We start from the raw sequence: 20,132 nt of genomic DNA, 5'->3' as shown, positions 1-20,132 counted from the left end.
TTAAAAACATCTCCTTTGATTGAACCCAGTCCCTCACAGAAGTTATTTCTGTTGAGATGGGAATGAGGAAACGGTTGACATCAAGGTAAATACTACACATTCATTGTTGAAGCATCGCTGACAGAAATATAGAGCAGTCCACTGAGGAAGGCTGTCACTTCAACAGGTTCAACTGTTCATGTCACCGTCTGTACTTTGAAACCACAACTATGGAAGTTATTTTGAAAATCAAATTACCCTGAAATCAAATTACAATTTTGAAAAAACAGCAAAACACATGATATTCAAGCTCAATGTCAGTAAAACACCCACAATACTTCAATTCATATATTAAATATAGCGTTGAAACAGTCATGTTGTATATTGAAAGTTTTCACATTCTGCATTGAATATTCCAGTTAGTACATGGTCAGTATTATGTATGTTCTGAAAATAATTCAGGCATGGCAACTGTAGCTTTGAACAGATTTCCATTGACTTAAGCTTTTAATAAAAGCTTTTAAATGCCTTTCAAAAAGTAAATTACAGATATGATTAAAAAAAAAACACAACCACAGAATCAAGACTGGAGATATGCTACTATACATGCAGTCTGTTGTCCTCCCTCTGTCACAGCAGGCACATTCAGTACTGTGTGACATGACAATGATAAGACACTATGTACAGTTCAAAACGGCTTGAAAACTTCTAGCAGTTCAATTGCTATTTCTGTGCGCTCTACTCTACAATATACTGTACAAGTCTTTACTTCACGCTCCAGCATGACTGAAGACAAGTTACTATTTCAGTGATTGCTTAGAAGTTAGAATTATTTCCAAAGCTTATGAGCAGCTAGTTAACAGGGCCAGGTTTGTTGAAAACAGCCAAATAGGAGTCCTGTAACATCGCTTGAAAGATGATCTGCATCATTTTTTGGCAAACCAGTTGCCTGGCTCGAGGCGGTGGTGTGTGTGAAGCACAGGTTGTGCTGTGAGATGAACTGAATACAGTGCCCCGTTCCACCTGTTGTGTTTGAGAAATAACAGGAGGCGGGTCGCTCGCTGCAGGGGCTCCTGGAGGTCCAACACGGCTCGGCTCCTCCGCTGAAAGAAGCGTTTCTTGTGCCTGTGTTGAAGCCTCACACGGTGATCAGTTTCTGTCTGGACTCCCTGTCAGTATCTAGCCTGGGCAGCTTGAGGGTGTCTTGCTTTGGGAGTCCGTACAGATAGATGGAAACGCACACCAGCAGGGCTCCGGAGGCAAAGGTGACGGCTGTGGGACAGTGAGGGGAAAACAATGTGAGACTTTGACACCATTTGGAAAAGAAAGAAAAAAAACATTACGGAAGCAAACTGAAAAGCTTTGTGGAATCGGAAAACAATTGAGGATGCCGTCATCAGTTTTGAAATAATGAGGAAGCAAAAATTTTCTTGTTGGATGCAATGGTTATTTTGGCTTTCAAAGCTGTGCTGTTTCTATGGATTAAATGATCTCGTCATACAAAGAGCTCAGCAGGCCAGATGAATCAGATGGCTGAACAGGTCAAGCTGGTTTTTCTGTCATGGTTGGTTGTCAAGTTGACAAGATCAGCAAATGGCCGTATATTTAAGCAATATAGCATGAGAGCAAGTGTGTTGTGGCGAATATATCCCGCTGATAAGCTGTTATCCCACGAGGCCGCAGGCCGAGGGGGATAACTGCTCATCAGCGGGATATATTCCACAACACCATGCAGCTCGAGTGCTATATTGCTTTTATAAAACGGTTTCCAAGTATAATAATATAATAATAATAATACTATAAGTCCGACTGGCATGGTATTCTGATAGTCAGTTGAAACACTACTGTAAGGCGGGACCGCAAGAACGTGCGGGTGATTTGATTGGATCGTTCTGGAGACTGAAGTTGACATTGGCCAATCCTGGCGCTTGCTGAGAAGCTGAGAGCTTTCTGGAAACCCCGACAGGCAGCTCGAGCGCAGCGCTGCATTCTCAGCGCTTGCTGAGAAGCTGAGTGCTTTCTGCAAAGCCCGACACCAACTAACGTTACGGGGTTAAATGCGGGGTTAACAGCCTTTTTTTTGCAAAGAAGACATTAGCCCGCATCTATTCTTGTACAAAACATAATTTTCTGCGAAGTATTAGTAAAGTTATAAGCGAAGATCGATTCACAAGGATCTGACAGCTGTCTCCGCCATTTGTTTTTTTTGAGGTAACCAAAGGCTTTTAGTAAGAGAGTTGCCATGGCAACCAATAACCCATGGCCATGGGTTATTGGAGTGGGTTATTGGATTTATACAATGGCTGTGAACCAATCAGATTGCTTGATTTGAGAGAGCCGTTTTATAATTAAATATGAACTATACTCTCAAATCACTCATGAGTATTAACAGCATTTTATTTAGAAAAACGAATAGTCAGGTAGACACAATAGACAATAGTCTAAAAACAAATATTTTTCCATACTCTTCCTTTTTCCATACTTTTCCAGACCTGGAAAATACTAAAATCAAATTCCATACTTTTCCATACCTGCATAGGAACCCTGTCATATGTATACGTGTATGCCAGCCTACTAGAGAAAATCTTCAAAATAAATAAATACTTGACAATTCATTTTCTTTTATGAGTAACTGTCCATGATCTTATACCTAAAACACAACAAAGGCCACAGTGTTTCCTACACCACAGGCACATACTGTAGCGTGCACCCTGCCTGATCTTCAGTGTGTTATTAGTAGTCCAGTTGGTGCGCATTAACTCATTCACCGCCAAAGACGTCTTTGACGTCTTATCAGAAATAGCCATCCACGCCAAAGACGTGTTTGACGTGTTTTTGTTTTTATGAGTGCAGCGCGTAGTTGAAACACTTACCCAGCCTCTGACATGTCATCTGGTCCCTATCCTCAAAGGGTAGCCGACAGCACGTTATCAAACACATACCGCAGCTGTTGTTTGAAACGAGGAAGAAGGAGGAAAAGAGGAAAAACAGAGAAACGCGCTTCCTTGTACAGAGGAAAAAACGCCATTGAAATGCCTCTCGGCGCGCTGCACTGCTGCCTTGCTGCAGGGCGAACCTGGATTGCCTAGTCAAACCCGTGACGAACATGATCGATCCGGTTCCAGCAGCGCCTGGTCCCAAAGCCAAGCCGCGGACCCGTTCCTGTGTCGTGTGACTCGTGTCGCAGCATTCGTCCCACTCCCAGCCCGAACGAGAGGAGGAAAACGCTGATGGGGAAGGAGGGGGAAGGAGGTGCGATCTAGCTGCAGGCAGCTGTGGACAGAACTCTCTCTCTCTGTGTGTGTGTGTGTGTGTGTGTGTGTGTGTGTGTGTGTGTGTGTGTGTGTGTGTGTCTGTGTCTGTGTCTGTGTGTCTGTCTGTCTGTCTGTGTGTCTGTCTGTACACTCACTCACACTGAGCAAACTGTATTGTTGAATGTAAAAAAAGCACTTCATATATATATATATATATATATATATATATATATATATATATATATATATATATATATTTTGTCATTTGTGTCATAATGAATAATATTTACATGTCTGATGTCAATACAGTTCAAAATAAAAGAATTGAGAGCGAGTTCTGCATGATATTGTGTGCTGTACATAAATGCCATTTTCTGCAATTTCTTTTCTCAGAGAGACATTTTGGGTGAAAACAGGGTGTATATAAATGGCTATAAGTAGAGTACAGAACATGCTAAAAGCTCACTTTTTTTTTCCTGGTGAACCCAGAGACGTACATCTTCAGTTTGAGGTATTGCAAATCACTCTGGTGCTAATAGATAATTTACTGTGGGTCTTGAAAGATGACCAACAATTATGAAAATCTTTGGCCTGTGCTAAATATTGGCAGTCCTAAACTGGCGGTGAATGAGTTAATGTGGTTGTGAAACCCTGACGTGCTGATCTGTAGTCCAAACAAGACCACAGACACCAGAGATGGGAAAAGTACACACATTCTTTATGAAGAAGTAGTTACTGGTGTAAAAAAAGACTGATAAAAGCAGAAGTTGTGAACTTGTTTACTCAAGTAAAGTAAAAAAATAAATAAGTTTTATTTTAACTATTTATATGACTGTTTTTAAGTAACCCCTTTTAAGGTAACCTTTATTCTTCTCTTTTATTGTGTCTTGTCCTTAATCTGTGTTTTGTTTTATCTATCTATGAAAGGTACAGGTAGCACTACCTTCCAAACATGGCCGCTGACCTATTTTCCTTCCAAAAAGACAGATTATGTGCATGTTGGATTCATATTTCATCGTGTGGTGAGTACCCGAAGCACATGTATTTTGGCGCCGTGAGATGTGTGTTTTGGCAGATTTTTAACAGCTGTACCATTAGCCTCCATTCTATGGCGATACTAACTAACTTCACGACTGTAGCTCCCTGTCAACTGCGCCGACAGTGCCGGTAAAGGCATGGTGTATCTTGGTTATGTGGATGTGGCAAATGAGCTAAACTCCCAAAAAAGTGCAGTATCCCTTTAAGTACAGTAACAAAGTATTTGTACATTGTTACTTCAAGTCTCTGACAGACACGGACGTACTTATCTGTAGTCCAAACAAGCAGACAGACGCCACAGTTGAGAGAACGATGGCGGCCGCCGCAGAGAAGCCCTTCATGATGTTGTCCGTGTACTTCACCACTATAGATGTGTACAGACCACCCACACTGGCCAGGACTAACAGGGCACAAAAAAAAGACAACAAAATTAATGTACACACAAAACAAAGTGAAAACAAAGAAGAAGAGAATGTGGGGTTTGGCTTGACTTACACACTACAAAGCACACCCATGGTGTGTAACCAAAGAAGAAGCCTTTCTCCACCACCTGACTGCCATCAGTCAGGTAAACGCCAAACAGGGTGACCACGATGCCAGACAGGTACATCTGGATGTTCCTCACCCACAGGGATGTGTCAGAGCTCTTCAGGACCTTCTCAAAGTACACACCTTGACCAGGACAAACAAAACATCAGTTCACATTTTTTTTTTAAGTCTTTAGCCCCATTTGCTACTTACCAATGATGATGTTGATTGGTAGAGTTCTTTCTCAGCACAATCAATCCTGTTCCTCATAGTAGCTCTGGAAAGTTGGGCAAAAATGAATGCAAGGTGAATGGGGTCATGCGCTGTATGTACAAGCTGACTGAGGCTCACTGAAATGTCACCCACAGTGCACATGAAGTAAATTTCAGTGAGATTCAGTCAGCTTGTACATACAGGAGTGTGAACCCATTGACCTGGCATTTATTTTTGCCCAAACTTTTCAGAGCTACTATGAGGAACAGGATGGATTGTGCTGAGAAAGAACTCTACCAATCAATCAACATCATATGGTAAATGGTAAATGGCCTGCATTTATATAGCGCTTTTATCCAAAGCACTTTACAGTCAGTAGGTACATTCACCCATTCACACACCGATGGCGGCAGGTTACCACGCAGGGACCAACGGGAGCAATTTGGGGTTCAGTGTCTTGCCCAAGGACACTTCGACATGCAGACTGGAGGAGCCGGGAATCGAACCACCGACCTCTTTTATCCAAAGCGATTAGTGGACGACCCGCTCTACCTCCTGAGCTACAGCCGCCACATCATCATTGGTAAGTAGCAAATAGGGCTAGACTTTTAAAAATCTGAACTATCCCTAATCCCTGTAAGGCTCACTTATGCTCCCTGACCCTTTGTGTAGAAAAATAAATACATGCATTTCAACATCACTTCACAGATACTTCCAATACATGTACTACAATACATGTACTACAGGGCAGTAGAGAGTCAAAAGTGTGAGTGTGTGTGGTACTGCTCCATTTTGTCTGTATATTTCAGAAAATGTGCACAATTTTGCACGAATTGAATGCAGAGTATGGACAGAAGGCTCTGTCCATATCCGTATTTAACGGTGAGCGTATTTGAGCCTTTACAGGTCATATGAATTCAAAAATACTTCATATCTTGTGATCCGACAGCACCACAATTGAAGGAATACACTTATTTTGTGTCATCAAGTTACTGTTGTCTGACTGATGTGTGTATTTTAGGTCCCCCAATATTGGGCAAAAAGGTTAAATAGGCTACCAATCATTTCTAAAGGCGTTCTGATCGCACAATATTACCTGCAAATCCAGAGCAAACGACAGCAACAGCAACGGCCATGAACCCAACAAAAGGGTTTTGCTCAACCTGAAAAGACAGCGGTATATATGGATAAGGGCGGGGTGTAATAATCTAAACAAGGATGGAAAATTAACAGTAGCTACAAGGCAAGATGGTCAATATTGGCTGTGGGTGAAGGAAATGCAGGAAGAGTCTTGGGCTAGAGCCAGAGCCACGTTACAGGTAGTGAGCACAGGTCATGCATGCAAATTTACTGAGCCGGCAAGACATAGCTTTTACCATTTTAACACAGTGCAGACTGTGTTTCACGACAGCCCTACCTGGACTTTAGTGGCTTCTGCAGGCCTACTGTACCTGGACTTTAGTGGCTTCTGCAGGTCTACTGTACCTGGACTTTAGTGGCTTCTGCAGGTCTACTGTACCTGGACTTTAGTGGCTTCTGCAGGCCTACTGTACCTGGACTTTAGTGGCTTCTGCGGGCCTACTGTACCTGGACTTTAGTGGCTTCTGCGGGCCTACTGTACCTGGACTTTAGTGGCTTCTGCGGGTCTACTGTACCTGGACTTTAGTGGCTTCTGCGGGCCTACTGTACCTGGACTTTAGTGGCTTCTGCGGGTCTACTGTACCTGGACTTTAGTGGCTTCTGCGGGTCTACTGTACCTGGACTTTAGTGGCTTCTGCGGGTCTACTGTACTACTGTACCTGGACTTTAGTGGCTTCTGCAGGTCTACTGTATCTGGACTTTAGTGGCTTCTGCAGGTCTACTGTACCTGGACTTTAGTGGCTTCTGCAGGTCTACTGTATCTGGACTTTAGTGGCTTCTGCAGGTCTACTGTACCTGGACTTTAGTGGCTTCTGCAGGTCTACTGTACCTGGACTTTAGTGGCTTCTGCAGGTCTACTGTACCTGGACTTTAGTGGCTTCTGCAGGCCTACTGTACCTGGACTTTAGTGGCTTCTGCAGGTCTACTGTACCTGGACTTTATTGGCTTCTGCAGGTCTACTGTACCTGGACTTTAGTGGCTTCTGCAGGTCTACTGTACCTGGACTTTAGTGGCTTCTGCGGGTCTACTGTACCTGGACTTTAGTGGCTTCTGCGGGCCTACTGTACCTGGACTTTAGTGGCTTCTGCAGGTCTACTGTACCTGGACTTTAGTGGCTTCTGCAGGTCTACTGTACCTGGACTTTAGTGGCTTCTGCAGGTCTACTGTACCTGGACTTTAGTGGCTTCTGCAGGCCTACTGTATCTGGACTTTAGTGGCTTCTGCAGGTCTACTGTACCTGGACTTTAGTGGCTTCTGCAGGTCTACTGTACCTGGACTTTAGTGGCTTCTGCAGGTCTACTGTACCTGGACTTTAGTGGCTTCTGCAGGTCTACTGTACCTGGACTTTAGTGGCTTCTGCAGGCCTACTGTACCTGGACTTTAGTGGCTTCTGCAGGTCTACTGTACCTGGACTTTAGTGGCTTCTGCAGGCCTACTGTACCTGGACTTTACTGGCTTCTGCAGGCCTACTGTACCTGGACTTTAGTGGCTTCTGCGGGTCTACTGTACTACTGTACCTGGACTTTAGTGGCTTCTGCAGGTCTACTGTACCTGGACTTTAGTGGCTTCTGCGGGTCTACTGTATCTGGACTTTAGTGGCTTCTGCAGGTCTACTGTACCTGGACTTTAGTGGCTTCTGCAGGCCTACTGTACCTGGACTTTAGTGGCTTCTGCAGGTCTACTGTACCTGGACTTTAGTGGCTTCTGCAGGTCTACTGTACCTGGACTTTGGTGGCTTCTGCAGGCCTCCACTGGACGAGGGTGACGCCCCCACACAGCATGAAGACGGAGAACCACTGCAGCCGGCCGAGCGAGCGGTTCAGCATGAGCACCGTGCACAAGGCTGTGCACGGGATCTTCAGCTGATAGGTCACCTGCAGAGAGAAACTCAAGTCAAAGCTCAAAATTTCCAAACTTTTCGTAGGCTATTCTACGTTCCCAACCTGGGGATCCTGGTTTTGACCGCTTTTAGCGGAGGAATATGGTAGTTGTACAGTTGGGAGAAAAGGCAGTGCCGAATGCGATGGCTGTTTGGCAGAAAAGTAAAGCGCTGAAAATTGTCAAAATAGAGCATGCATGTACACAGATATCGATTTGTTTAGGTGGGCGTTGATTTAGGTGGCTAAATTACGTTTTAGTTCTTGACCCCGTGTAGTAGAGAGACAGAGCTGTGGAGGCTGTTGCTTGGAGTGCTGGATCTTGATAAACGGTGCGCTCAGCGCCCAGATCACTGTACCTATTTCAGTTAGTGTATGCAACTTGCTGATAGGACCCCACTTAAAACAAACCTAACTATCCCTTTAAGGGTAATACTGTAATAATTTATAAATATAAATATATATTTTTTTAATTTGATTGTTTATAATTCATTGGTAACTTCATCCCTAATAGCTCATACCAACATTTCATACCTATTCGAATTGTAACCCCTCAAATGCCAGTGTACAGTAAGTACAGTAAAAAAAAAAAAAGTACAGTAAAAAAAAAGTGATTTTTTTTTCCTTCCCATAAAGTCAAACTGGATTTGGGTCTGATATTATGGGCAGGTTGGGGTGTTTTACAAAAGTCACCACTGCAAGATGCCTAGTGTCAAAGATTGGCAGGAATGATGTCACAATACCTATGACATCACTAGCCTATGACATCATCAGTGATGCCATAAGATGATTTTGGTCAATATGTCACTGATGACATTACTGATGATTTCACAGACATTGTGACATCATCAGTGGGTTTTCATATTTTTTGTAAAAATAATATTTTTCATATTTTGAACCAAAAATCCAAAAAGCGCATGTTTTGGACTACCAGCCATTTTCCCCAAAACACACAAATGAGCTTTAGTCCAGCATCAGCAGTTATTGCATTGATGCGTTCACGAGTTGGGTTAATTGTCCTGTGCCGTTGTTGTTATGCATTGAATTGAATATAATATGAAATATATCCATAAAATGTCAGTTGGTCAGGGGTCGTCAGTGATAGAATAGGCGAACAACATGTTCATACCTGATAGACAGCTGCATCCAGGTTGCTTAGGGCAAGAAAGGCCATGTTGTTCTGAACTGCGTACACTACAGAGGGAACACTCAGCTTCAGCAGCTCTTTAGGACTCTGAAACACGTGTTCCACTATCGAGCTCTTCAGCCGACCGGGGCTGCCCGTTTCTCTGGAAGAACAAATAGAAATACACACTTGTAAAAAAGAAACCAGCGTGAATTCACAATAGCTGTGACCACATATGTGAGCATCCGAAATGCAGGACAGTGGGGCAGCCCAGCCTACTCTGCCTCTGCCATCCTGCATTTCGAAACTTGCCCACCCACTGTCACTGTCCCCCTTTTAGCCAATTGGCATGGACACAAACACACGCCATCATGCCAAATTTCACCCTCCTAGGGCAAAAACTGTTCCTGCTAAAGAGTGAACTTTTTGTGGACCAAGCAACCAACAGAGTGGCTTATAGAGCTGCTGGTCACAGGGTTACTCCATTCACTCAAATAGCACGTTAAGGCTTACTTGTGGTGAAGAGTCGGTGTCATCAAAATTGGCTCCAACAAGTAAAGAAAAAAGGTGTACCACAAAATACTAAATGCCTGCATGACTCAGTCCATGTTTCACATCACAAGACTGTTGTGAAACCAGTTCACCTGGTTCCTGGAACAGTAATCCATTTGTGAGACTAAACTCTGGCTGACACCCCAAAAACCTACAATCCACTACAGAAAAATGAATATTAATGTTTGTTTGTTTATTTATTTTTAATGGCAGGAGGCCAGGGGGGCATTTTGCAAAAGTGGCCCGCGGACAAAGCAAGTTGAGTATCCCCGACTTAGGTAAATAAATGACTGAAATGATCTGTATAGGCTAGTTCAGAGGGAAACTGAAAAACAGAATTAAAATGTTATTCGTATCATCTTGGTTAACAAAATGTTGCTCTCACAATAGAATCAAGAGGAGAAAAAAGGAGCTTCGTGGATACTTATCGATAGGTTTTTAATTCATGAAGTAAAGTACATGTCTACTACAATAGTTAATCAAACAATGTACATCTTCAATGAACAGGGGCACAAAACGCAACGCGTTTCAACCTCTCTGGTCTTCATCAGGCTGTATGGCTCGACCAGATGTGATGGAACGAATGTCACCAGGAAGACAGTTCCAAGAGACTATAGCCCTATAAAAACAGCCTTCCTTAAATAGTTAGACCTAGGTCACAGCACGGCACAGCACGTAACAGAATGTGAGTTGCCAGATCTGCATGAACTGTATAAACAGCGGTGCCTCAGGAGGTCCCTGAAGATCATCAAAGACACAAACCATCCCCACAACAGCCTGTTCTCCCTGCTACCCTCAGGGAGAAGATACAGGGTTCCGAAAGCACGCACAAATCGCTTGAGGAACAGTTTCTTCCCGCAGGCCACGAGACTCCTTAACATACACAAATAGTGTAGTAGCCGCACTGTACCGTACTGTAGCTGCTACCATTACGTATGTCTAACGTTTAATTGTATGTTTAATAAGGAATATGCTATTTGCACCTGTATGTCAAATACGCCGAATTTAAAATGCCGAGTTTAATTGTATGTTTAATAAGGAATATGTTATTTGCACCTGTATGTCAAATACGCAGAATTTAAAATGTTTAAGCACCTCTAAAGTATGCACCCGACACGTGCACCTATGTGCAGTGAATATGCCACTGTCTCTGACTTGTCTTATCACTATACTGCCTTATGCTTGTTGTGTCTCTTGTTGTTTTTGCACCCATATGCCCTGTTATATTTGTTATATTTGTACTATTTGCACTATGTTGTAAACGGAGTCCACAGCACAAGAATTTCACACGTGATACTTGTACCATGGAGTGACAATAAAAATCTTGAATCTTGAGGTCGGGGTAAAGTAATTTGTAATGGAACAACGGTAAGGAACACTTACTTTGCCAACATCCCCAGACTGAGTATTAACTTGATGACCTCAGTAATGCACACTGCAGTTGTGGAGAAATACAAGTCTGATGAAATAGTTCTTGTGTATCTCAAGGCCACTGTGTATGTTGCTGCCACCATTGTCATCACTGACAGGCAGTAGATCTTGAAGACCACGCTCACAGGCTCTGAAAGGACAGCAGCAGTACAGGGTGAATGGAAGGACAAGAGCAGTACATTAGTGTTACTAAATGCAATACAACATGACAGCAAAAGCCAGAGTAGCGCGAATGGCTGTTAAACCTAACAATGATGTAGATGTCTGAGGGGTTTTCAACGTCAGACTGTGCCCCCCCTCCCCCTCAAAATGCACCTATGATACCATTTTGATATGTCATCAGTAGTGCTGGGCCAAGATTGATACACTTTCTTCCTACTGTACCTACACTATCACTCAGCAATTTGCTGATCGCTGAGCTATCATTGGCTGTTGCGCTCTCTCGTAGGCGTTCTTAGCTCAAATATGCAGCTGGTCGCGTAGGTACCCTGCGGTGGATACATTTTGGTTTTCAATCTCTTTTTTCCCAGGCTTTATTGCTTGAAAACTGCTCGAAAAGTCCTTGAAATGATTACAAAACTGTGGCAACCCTGAAGTTGCTAAAGTGTAGTGTGTGTCTGTGTGAACAACAGCGCTGTTTGTGTGAGTGTGTTCTTCATTACCTTCTTCTGGCAAACAGCTTGCAGGTGCTGAGTGTGTTAGAGATGGAAATGGAAATTAAATTAATTTAATGTAAATAAAATTATCCAAATCTTGGGGGCAGTTTTTACCCCGTGATCACGGTTTTTAGGGGCATTCTGAGATTTCTTTGTGGCATTTTTGCCCTGGCCCCTGGCTAAATTCCTACACTGTGGGATCATGATTATGTTATTTAGGCCAACAATTGAGCCAAGAAAGCCTGATATTGCCGTTTGACTTCAGGCTATACCAAATACTTAAAAAGATCTGTCTGAAGGCATTTTTTTTTTTTGACTCTGGGAAAGTGGGGAAAACTGTTAATTCAACCAAACTACTGTTTCCCTGAACCAAATCTCACACATTTAGGATATTCTATGTGATCTCCTTTTGATAACTAATGTAACGTTAATATGTTTTCACTTCCATTCACTGAGCCTCCCCTGAAACTGCTTGGAGCCCCCCTGGGGAGGCCCGCCTCCCACTTTGAAAACCTACTAAGGACTGTGCAAAAGTCTGTCATATGTGCATAATTATGTCAAAGAAATCCATAAAGCGAAGATGCTTTCAAAACTAATACAATTAAGTTTCTGAATATAAAAAATGTACAATAAACAGCAGTATACGAACGCAGAAAATAAACATCGACTTCTAAGAAATGTATGGGGAAAAAAACGAAATAAAACTAACGTTGTGCCAAAGGAACTTTTAAACTGAAATAAGAGCGCAGCTAGTTTGTTACCTTCAGGTTCCTTTATTTTGTAATGTTCAAGTGATCACAGTGTAATAATTGAATCAAGTGGGAGCCCACAGAAACACACGTTTAGCCATAGTCGAATTGTCAAGCATGCTACAACGTTAGCCACTGCTGCCACTATTTTCCAACCAATATCACTTGTACACACATAAACATAAAACGCGTACAGCTCTAACTATACATTTTGGTTCAGTTTTGTCTATTGATGATTTTTGATTTTTTTTTTTACATACCGGGCCAATTGGGCCATTTTCCTCTAGCTTGCTGTCCAGGCAGCTAGCTAGCTAACATTAGCCATTCATGTTAGCCCCTGTCCTGTTCGCTGTAATGATTAAAAACTCACCGTTAGCCATGGTTATTGTGCTGTGTGTGTGAGTGATGAGGAAGCCAGTTATCCACTACATGTCTGTTACAAGTCACTCAGGGCCAGCTGCTGTCTAATTGCAGACTGACTGAGAGAAAGTTGCTCAGCCTGTAATTTAACAGCGACTGTCTATCTGATTTGCTTCTCCCAGAATGCAACGAGAACTTGCGAAGGGTCAGGTGTTGGCATAGATATTATATTACTATAGATGGGTCACCGCAGGCTCCGCCAATTCTAACAAATGGTAGCAGCAAGTCTCCTAAATTGTCACGTGACTCCAATAGACTCACAGACCTGCCGAAAGGAAGTGAGTTGAAGTTGGGCCGTCTTGCTTGAAATCCTATCGTCTTTGGTGGGCGTGCTCTGTAGCTACTTAGGGGGCGTGCTCTGTACTTAAAGGGGCGTGCTCTGTAGGAAACTAGAGGATAGTGGGCGTGCTCTGTACTGCTCCGGTGTTTTTCTTCTTCTTCTTTTGTGCTTTATGGCGGTTGGCAAGCCAACTTAAATGTCCATTACCCCCACCAACTGGACTGGAGTGTGGAACAGCGACGGGTGTGTTTGTTTCTCAGGCCTGTATATGCCGGCGGCGGGCATCTAAAATAAAAATGTCTAGTAGTTTGATCACATTTCCAATGGGGAAAATGAAAGGAGAAATGCTGCCTGGAACCAGCTTCTTTCTTTCTTTCTTTTCTTTCATAGTGAATATAATTTATTTCCTGGGTATATAATATAATTTAGACTTTTACAATGACAATGCACAGAACAGGAAGGACATAAGGCATCTCAATCATGCTGCTGGTGCTTGAAACTAATGATTACAGTGGATTATTGTCATCTTTATCCAGGTTGATGTAGACTTTGGGGTGGCCCAGGTGGCTCCTCATCACAGGACACCACCCTGGCTGTAATGTCAGTCTGGCTCCTCTGCTACCAACTTGAAGGCAAAGCACTTGTTCACTTTCTGTCTGCCAATTAATCTAGCCCTCTTGGGGGACATCAAACGCCTGTCCAGTCACTTCTTGGACTAAATCACCTACCTCACCACACTTGCACTTCAGTACACAGCCGCCCAAAATCAGGACTGGTTACACCACTCTGTTTAGAGCTGGCCTACACTGTATGTGTGTGTGGGGGGGGTTTACCTTTCGTTGGCGTTATATTGCTCGTTTACACCCCGTTTCACACACTTCTTACAATCCATGGCACACACACAGTTGTGCCAACACCTTTGTACATCCTTGTATCATCCATCTTCCTTCATCATCAATACATTGTTAAATGGCCCTTGGATGCTCATGTTTAAATGTTCTCTGATCCATATATACATCTCCATAAGACTTGTGCATACAATAAGCAGCTGGATCATATGATTCCAATTAATCATTTGCAGTTTCTTCAACCACATCACGTTCTCTATCTCGTTGGAAAATGCATGTTTCTCCTTCACATGGACACTAGAGGCCGTCCTACTAAACACAACAGTACTAGGTTTTTCCTTTCACCCGCTTTAAACATACAGTAGTGTAGACTTCATAATAAATAGGTCTAGTTCAGTCTACTATTGATATCTTTGAAACTGCCAATAGGCAATATTTTGTGCCCACATTCAATGTCTTTAAATTTGACCATTTTCATGCAAAAATACACATTTAGTGTTTGACAGAATTTCATTCTTGGAATGGTGGAAAAACAATTAGATCATCATGGAACACTAAAACCATCTGGGATCCATTAAGCCTTTAATGAAGACAGAATTAAAAAATAAAATGCACAGAGAAAATAATATGTCACTGCAGGTTTTCCATGCTATTTTTTGTAGCCCTAAAACCATCTGGGATATATTAAGCCTTCAAATGAAGACAAAATGAATAAATAAAATGCACAGAGAAAATAAGATTTCACTGCAAGTTTCCTGCTGTTTTTTTTTGTAGCCCATCTGTGGTCATAGGAACTTCTGTTATATCAGATGTGGATGACATGACAGGCAGATATATCCAATATTTAGTAAAAGGCCAATATGAGCCATATATAGGCAACCAAATATATTGGAAAACTCATATTAGTCAAACTCTAACCCTACCTTTCACAAACAGGTCGTTTTTTGTAGGGTTTTGGCTAACGTCTGTTTTGCATCCCTCTTGCATTGGCAAGCTGCAACCCTGGCAGTTGTTCTGACTATTCCAGCTCAAATTACTTTTGATGAGTCAGTACTAAATGAGTCACTTGGTCCTAAACACTGCCCAATAATAACAAAATCCAACGATTTTTTTCAGCATAGTCTAAGAACTAAGAACTTTATGCCATTAACAGATGGAGCAGCATTTAGCTATTTGTGTGATTAGGCCTAAAACATGTGAGTCACTTATTGGTTGCTGACCAATTTGTTGTGCTCTTCACCTAAGATGAATATGAATTTCATTCCACTAATAGCCTGTGACTGCATCATGTGTTTCAAAAGGGACTTGTTCTGTGCACTTATCAGGCTGCAGCACGTCCTGCACATTTCAAAGCTTCTGTGTGATGTTCCTCTGTGAAGATGATCTCGCTGAACACAAAGGTCACAGTTTCATAAACTTTTCTTAACCACAGACCTGATTTCAGGCATCTAACCAAAAATCCCATTGACTTCGAGACGAAGGAACCAGGCGATGCCAACTTTCGGGTTTTTGGATTCTTTCCTGCTGTGATGTTATTTGGGTGTGGTTGCAGCATATTGACGAATAGCAGACTGTCCATGCACTTGTTGCTGGTAGAAAGCTGCGGTAGGTATTTGAGGAGCACAGGTGGACTTCAGGGCGTGTCGGAGGGTACGTGCACAAAGCCCTCGCTCTCCCTCACCAGCGCCCTCTCCAAGATGACGCGGCCCTCCTTGTAGCGCTGGCTGTCCTCCGTGGCGAACTCATAGATCCAGCCCAGCTTGCTGTTGCAGTTCTTGCAGCTGACATCTCGCACCGTGTGCCTCCCAGTCAGCATGACGCGGTCCTGCACCTCGCTGTGCTGCAGATTCACCACCTGGAGGACAACATGGGTCATACATACAATCTGGCTCATTGAATCCACAAGAGTCTTAAGCTTTCCAGTCATACCCAATTCATGCAATTCCAAGACTGTTTAGGGACACCAGTATGCAGAAATATTCCAATAGAATAGGCAAAAATATATTTATACTGCATGCAAAACACTGCATGGTTTTTGCAAAAAACTGCATGTGATTAGCATAAAGTTCTCAAGTCAAAGAAATGATGTGCTCAACTCAGCCTTATAAAAGTACATCGGGTGCCGGCCCAACAAAGCTTGAAAAGTCACGTGAAACAGAGAAAAAGAATCCGCACACAGCAGCACTTCGGCTTTCCTCAGTGTTTCGCCTAAAGTGGGGCATGTCTGTAAAGGGGAGACTCGTGAGTACCCATAGAACCCATTCTCTTTCAGGTGAGAGGTCAAGGGACCACTTTGAAAATGGCCATGCCAGTTTTTCCCCTCACCAAAATTTTGCCTAACTTTGGAGCATTATTTAGCCCCCTTCCCGACAAAGCTAGCATGACATGGATGTACTGTACAGATGTCTTGGGCCTTATCTTCGAGTTTTCATGACAGGGTATTCACTTTAGCTTTAAAAATGAGCCTGCTAGCAGACACCAGTTGATCCAATTTAAAGTTGCTCACCGTCTTCACTATTCCAAGCATACCTTACACAAGTTCTTCCTTTCTGTCTCACCACTGTGTGACAGGTGTCAAGTGTCAGAGGATTCTGGGCCAAAATATTTGATTGGTACTCTTAAGGCCTACAAAATAACCCTCCAGCCGGAGGCAGAACTCGCCATCTTTGGCTGCTCGTAGTCCTCTCTGAACTTCACTACAGCTGTGCAACAGTCTCCAACACAAGGGACTACTGTTGCAACAAAAAAAAAAACATTCTGAAGGAATGGAAGTCCCCCTCTTCACCTTCTTTTCAATGGTGGTTGACGTACATGACTTCGGTTATACGGTTGGAGAGACTTACATGTAGGTTCCTGAGGACCAACTCACTTAAGAAGTTTTAGGCTGTCTGGGGGTGACAGGTGACTTGCCTGTCTGGTTTCTCATATACCCATTGCATGGGATCCCATGCATAATATCCCTTACAAGCACATAAACACTTTATGTGGCTACTAGCACCACGTTGTAATGTTGAATGTCGAATATACAGGTATCCATTGTTTTTTTTCTTCTTTTCCGGTGTCTGAGCCTGTTCTGTCCTGCTAGTGGATTGTTCAAACAAATAGAAAATAAAACATTGGGGAAAAAAGAGCCTGCTACAGACTCTGAGAGTAATATCAGCCGCAGATGCACATTTCAATTGAGTGTGGAAGATATGAAAGTGAGGGTGCAATGCATGCCCGTAGAAGCGTATGTGAGTGCTTTGTGTCCACCTTGTTAAACAGGAAGGCGCGGCCTGTGGCCCCGGTGAAGCGTGTGGAGATGAGCTCGGAGCGGTTGGTCAGGATGGTGTCACAGTTGGCACAGGAGAAGAGGCGGCTCCCACCGATGTGGTCCAAGAAGATGCGACCCATGTTGCCCCCGCCAGAGAAGAACAACCTTATGCAAAGACGGAAGCATGGTTAGACACACGCACACGCACACAGTAAGGGGGGAGAAAATGTTGGCAAATTGGTTTTGGGTATAATCACAGAGATATTGTACTGTATAGTAATGTACTGTGGTGTGGTTATATGACAGAGATATTGTACTGTATAGTAATGTACTGTGGTGTGGTTATATAGATTGTAATGTATAGTAATGTACTGTACTGTGGTTATATGACAGAGATATTGTGTCAACTGTTAAGAGAAGTCCCATTGGTAGCACGAAGAGATGGTACATGGCACGGCAGGACCACCAACACAAGATTGGCTGAAAATTGTGAATGGAAGATATGATATGGAACAGTTAACTCATACATAGGATAAGTTCAAGAGGAGCGATGTCAGGAGAAATGGGGAAAATGGACAAGGCTGACATCGATGGCAAGGCAAGACATTGGATGACTGAATATGTCACAGCATTAGTGGACTTTGTGGAGACCATGAAAGCTCCATGTAGGTGTTGTAGGGTGTTTAATTGTCCATATGTGATCACTGTGACTATTTACACAAGTGGTTCTCAATTTTTTGTCAAGGACCTCTAAAATGACACAAATTAGACCACGGACCCCCAGTTAATAAGATTTTGTCCCAGGGTCCCCCATCTGATACGATTTTTGTTTTTTGTTGTATTACAGAAAATGTATGACACCCATGACCAAAACAGTCATACATGTTGTCATTGTGTTATGGATTGTATCATGAAAATGTTATCCTCCTTTTTGTTGGGGACCCCCTGGAAGCCCCTAAAGGACCCACAGTTTCACTTTCACAGCATGGCAGTTTAATGGGGCTCGAGTATAATGAGCCCTTACTAATGACCAGTTGGGGGGTGGGCTGGGCACAACTGAGAGGGTACTGCGGTGGAAAACCAACTGGTAGCGAGTAGAGGCGATACTATGCGGTTAGGTCGAAATGTAGCGAAATGCGCAGTAGAGCTGCGCCACTTGGGTTCTACCCTACAGGGGACATTTTGTTATCATTTCAAGCAGGCCTCTCACTGACATGTTGATACATAATAACATAGGTAGGCAGAAGATAGTGATACAAAATAATGTCACCATGGGTTACATAAAGCTGCATAATCAGTACATTTTGTAGATTTTGCACGATTAGCGTTACCTCTCAGGAGTTGGTTCACAACGAAGAGCACACAGCAGCAGTGAACAGTCTGATGTTGACGACGCCTACCAAATTCGTCCCCTCGTCGATGACAGATTTCAAAGACTCGTATGTATTAGCTAATATATTTTTCGTTTAAATGTATTTATTCTCGTATTAGATTAGGTGCCTGCTGTTTCGTGTGTCGTCGCTTGCTGTTGTTGCCTCTGTCAGCACAGCAGAACAGCTTGAGTTCACGCAACGTTGGCTCAACCAGCAGCGTCAAGTTAGCTGGAATTAAAACGTACTTCTTCCGGTTGAAACCTTCAAATAAAACTCATATTGACGAAGATATTTTCCAGATATTTCCAATATCCACAAAGTACCGAAATTAATTTAAAGATTTGTTCAAACAGGAATATGTGGGTAAAAAAATATATGTAATCCCCCAAATCATTCACGGCCAAATTTTACTTCATCACTTCCTGTCTAGATGTCCCCAGACGCAGCTGTGTTCTCTGTTTCTCTACAGCTGTTTTCAGAATCACTGTTGGTCACCTCAGTTGCATGGGAGCTGTCTGAGGTGCTGAAAGGCAGAGCTGCCCCTCCCATTCACACATTTTGTCTCTAAAAGGCAGGAAGTAACACAGGTGCAAACAAAACCGTAATAAGGGCCCCGGCACTGGACCAGAAATGGATGGAAGTTGGAAACCCTCATTAATGTTTTGCTTGCACCTGTGTTACTTCCTGCCTTTTAGACACAAAATGGGTGAATTGGGTCGGAATCGAAAAAGGTGAATAGGTAGATCGTGATCTACCGGTAGATCTCGGGCCGCGGGCCATCAATAAGTAGCTTGCCAAAGAAATCCAAAACATATTTTATATTTTTTTATGCATAAACTAAATCACACTCATGTATAGATTCAAGATTCAAGATTCAAGTTTATTATTTGTCCCAGAAGGGCAATTTGTGTGCAAGCAGATATAAAAACATAGCGAATAGCCTACATGTAAAACAAAAACATGGACAAGTGAAACAACATGAAGCATGTGCAGCAGTTTTACAGCAGAATGGATTGAGTGAACACAGAAATAGTAAAAGTCACACCTCAAAGGATCCGTACAATGTACTTCAAAGTAGTAAAAGACACGTACAATGTACTTAAAAGTAATAAAGTCAGGGAGCTCGCATAGATAGGTAGGTAAAAGTAAATAAAATATATCTCTATTAGCTAACTTGGTATACAGTATAACATTATAACATTATGAAAATAAATATGATACTGTTAAAATGTGCTAAATATGTACTTGGGGGACAAGGGGAAAATAATTATCTTGTGACTAGTTTTATTTTTTGTAAGTACTACCTCTCATCCTAAAAAAGTGTGGGCACCCCCCCCAGCCTATAGCCTAAATAAAGTGTCAATTCATACCTGCCAACACTCCAGATTATCGCAGTCTCCCTTAACCCTTTCTCC

The 20,132-nt window shown here is 42.7% G+C and overlaps 3 protein-coding genes across 4 annotated transcripts in view; 1 reads left to right on the top strand and 2 right to left on the bottom strand.

Annotated features, from left to right (window-relative positions):
- Positions 1-552: 552 nt before the first annotated feature.
- LOC310782635 (CMP-sialic acid transporter-like) lies at positions 553-13,070 on the bottom strand. Of its 2 annotated transcripts, XM_083643323.1 has the most exons (9): positions 12,914-13,070; positions 11,801-11,827; positions 11,091-11,268; positions 9,159-9,318; positions 7,874-8,026; positions 6,109-6,175; positions 4,767-4,943; positions 4,537-4,671; positions 553-1,251 (listed from the first exon to the last, which is right to left on the bottom strand). In XM_083643323.1, the coding sequence occupies exons 1-9, from the start codon at positions 12,921-12,923 to the stop codon at positions 1,118-1,120; spliced, it is 1,041 nt and encodes a 346-aa protein (XP_083499449.1). In that variant the 5' UTR covers positions 12,924-13,070; the 3' UTR covers positions 553-1,117. The 2 variants fall into 2 exon arrangements, with proteins under 2 accessions (XP_083499449.1, XP_083499450.1); XM_083643324.1 differs by lacking the exon at positions 11,801-11,827 and having other exon boundaries at positions 555-1,251.
- A 1,586-nt stretch (positions 13,071-14,656) lies between these two features.
- On the bottom strand, positions 14,657-18,916 carry LOC310782465 (protein yippee-like 5). The gene is made up of 3 exons (XM_083643140.1): positions 18,676-18,916; positions 17,344-17,509; positions 14,657-15,946 (listed from the first exon to the last, which is right to left on the bottom strand). Exons 2-3 carry the CDS (start codon positions 17,482-17,484, stop codon positions 15,725-15,727), a joined length of 363 nt encoding a protein of 120 aa, XP_083499266.1. The 5' UTR covers positions 17,485-17,509; positions 18,676-18,916; the 3' UTR covers positions 14,657-15,724.
- LOC310782318 (phospholipase B1, membrane-associated-like) overlaps positions 17,907-20,132 on the top strand; it is a gene marked incomplete at both ends in the record, with an annotated part of 38,260 nt that continues 36,034 nt past the window's right edge. The window contains one exon of the mRNA XM_083642989.1: positions 17,907-18,009. Coding sequence (XP_083499115.1) covers positions 17,907-18,009 — 103 coding nt within the window. The remainder of the gene's footprint in view (positions 18,010-20,132) is intronic.

Source organism: Poromitra crassiceps (genome assembly GCF_964638095.1).
Source record: "Poromitra crassiceps genome assembly, chromosome: 9".
NCBI lineage: Eukaryota > Metazoa > Chordata > Actinopteri > Beryciformes > Melamphaidae > Poromitra > Poromitra crassiceps.
The sequence above is the reverse complement of the archived record's forward strand: the minus strand, read 5'-3'. Positions and strand labels throughout refer to the sequence as shown.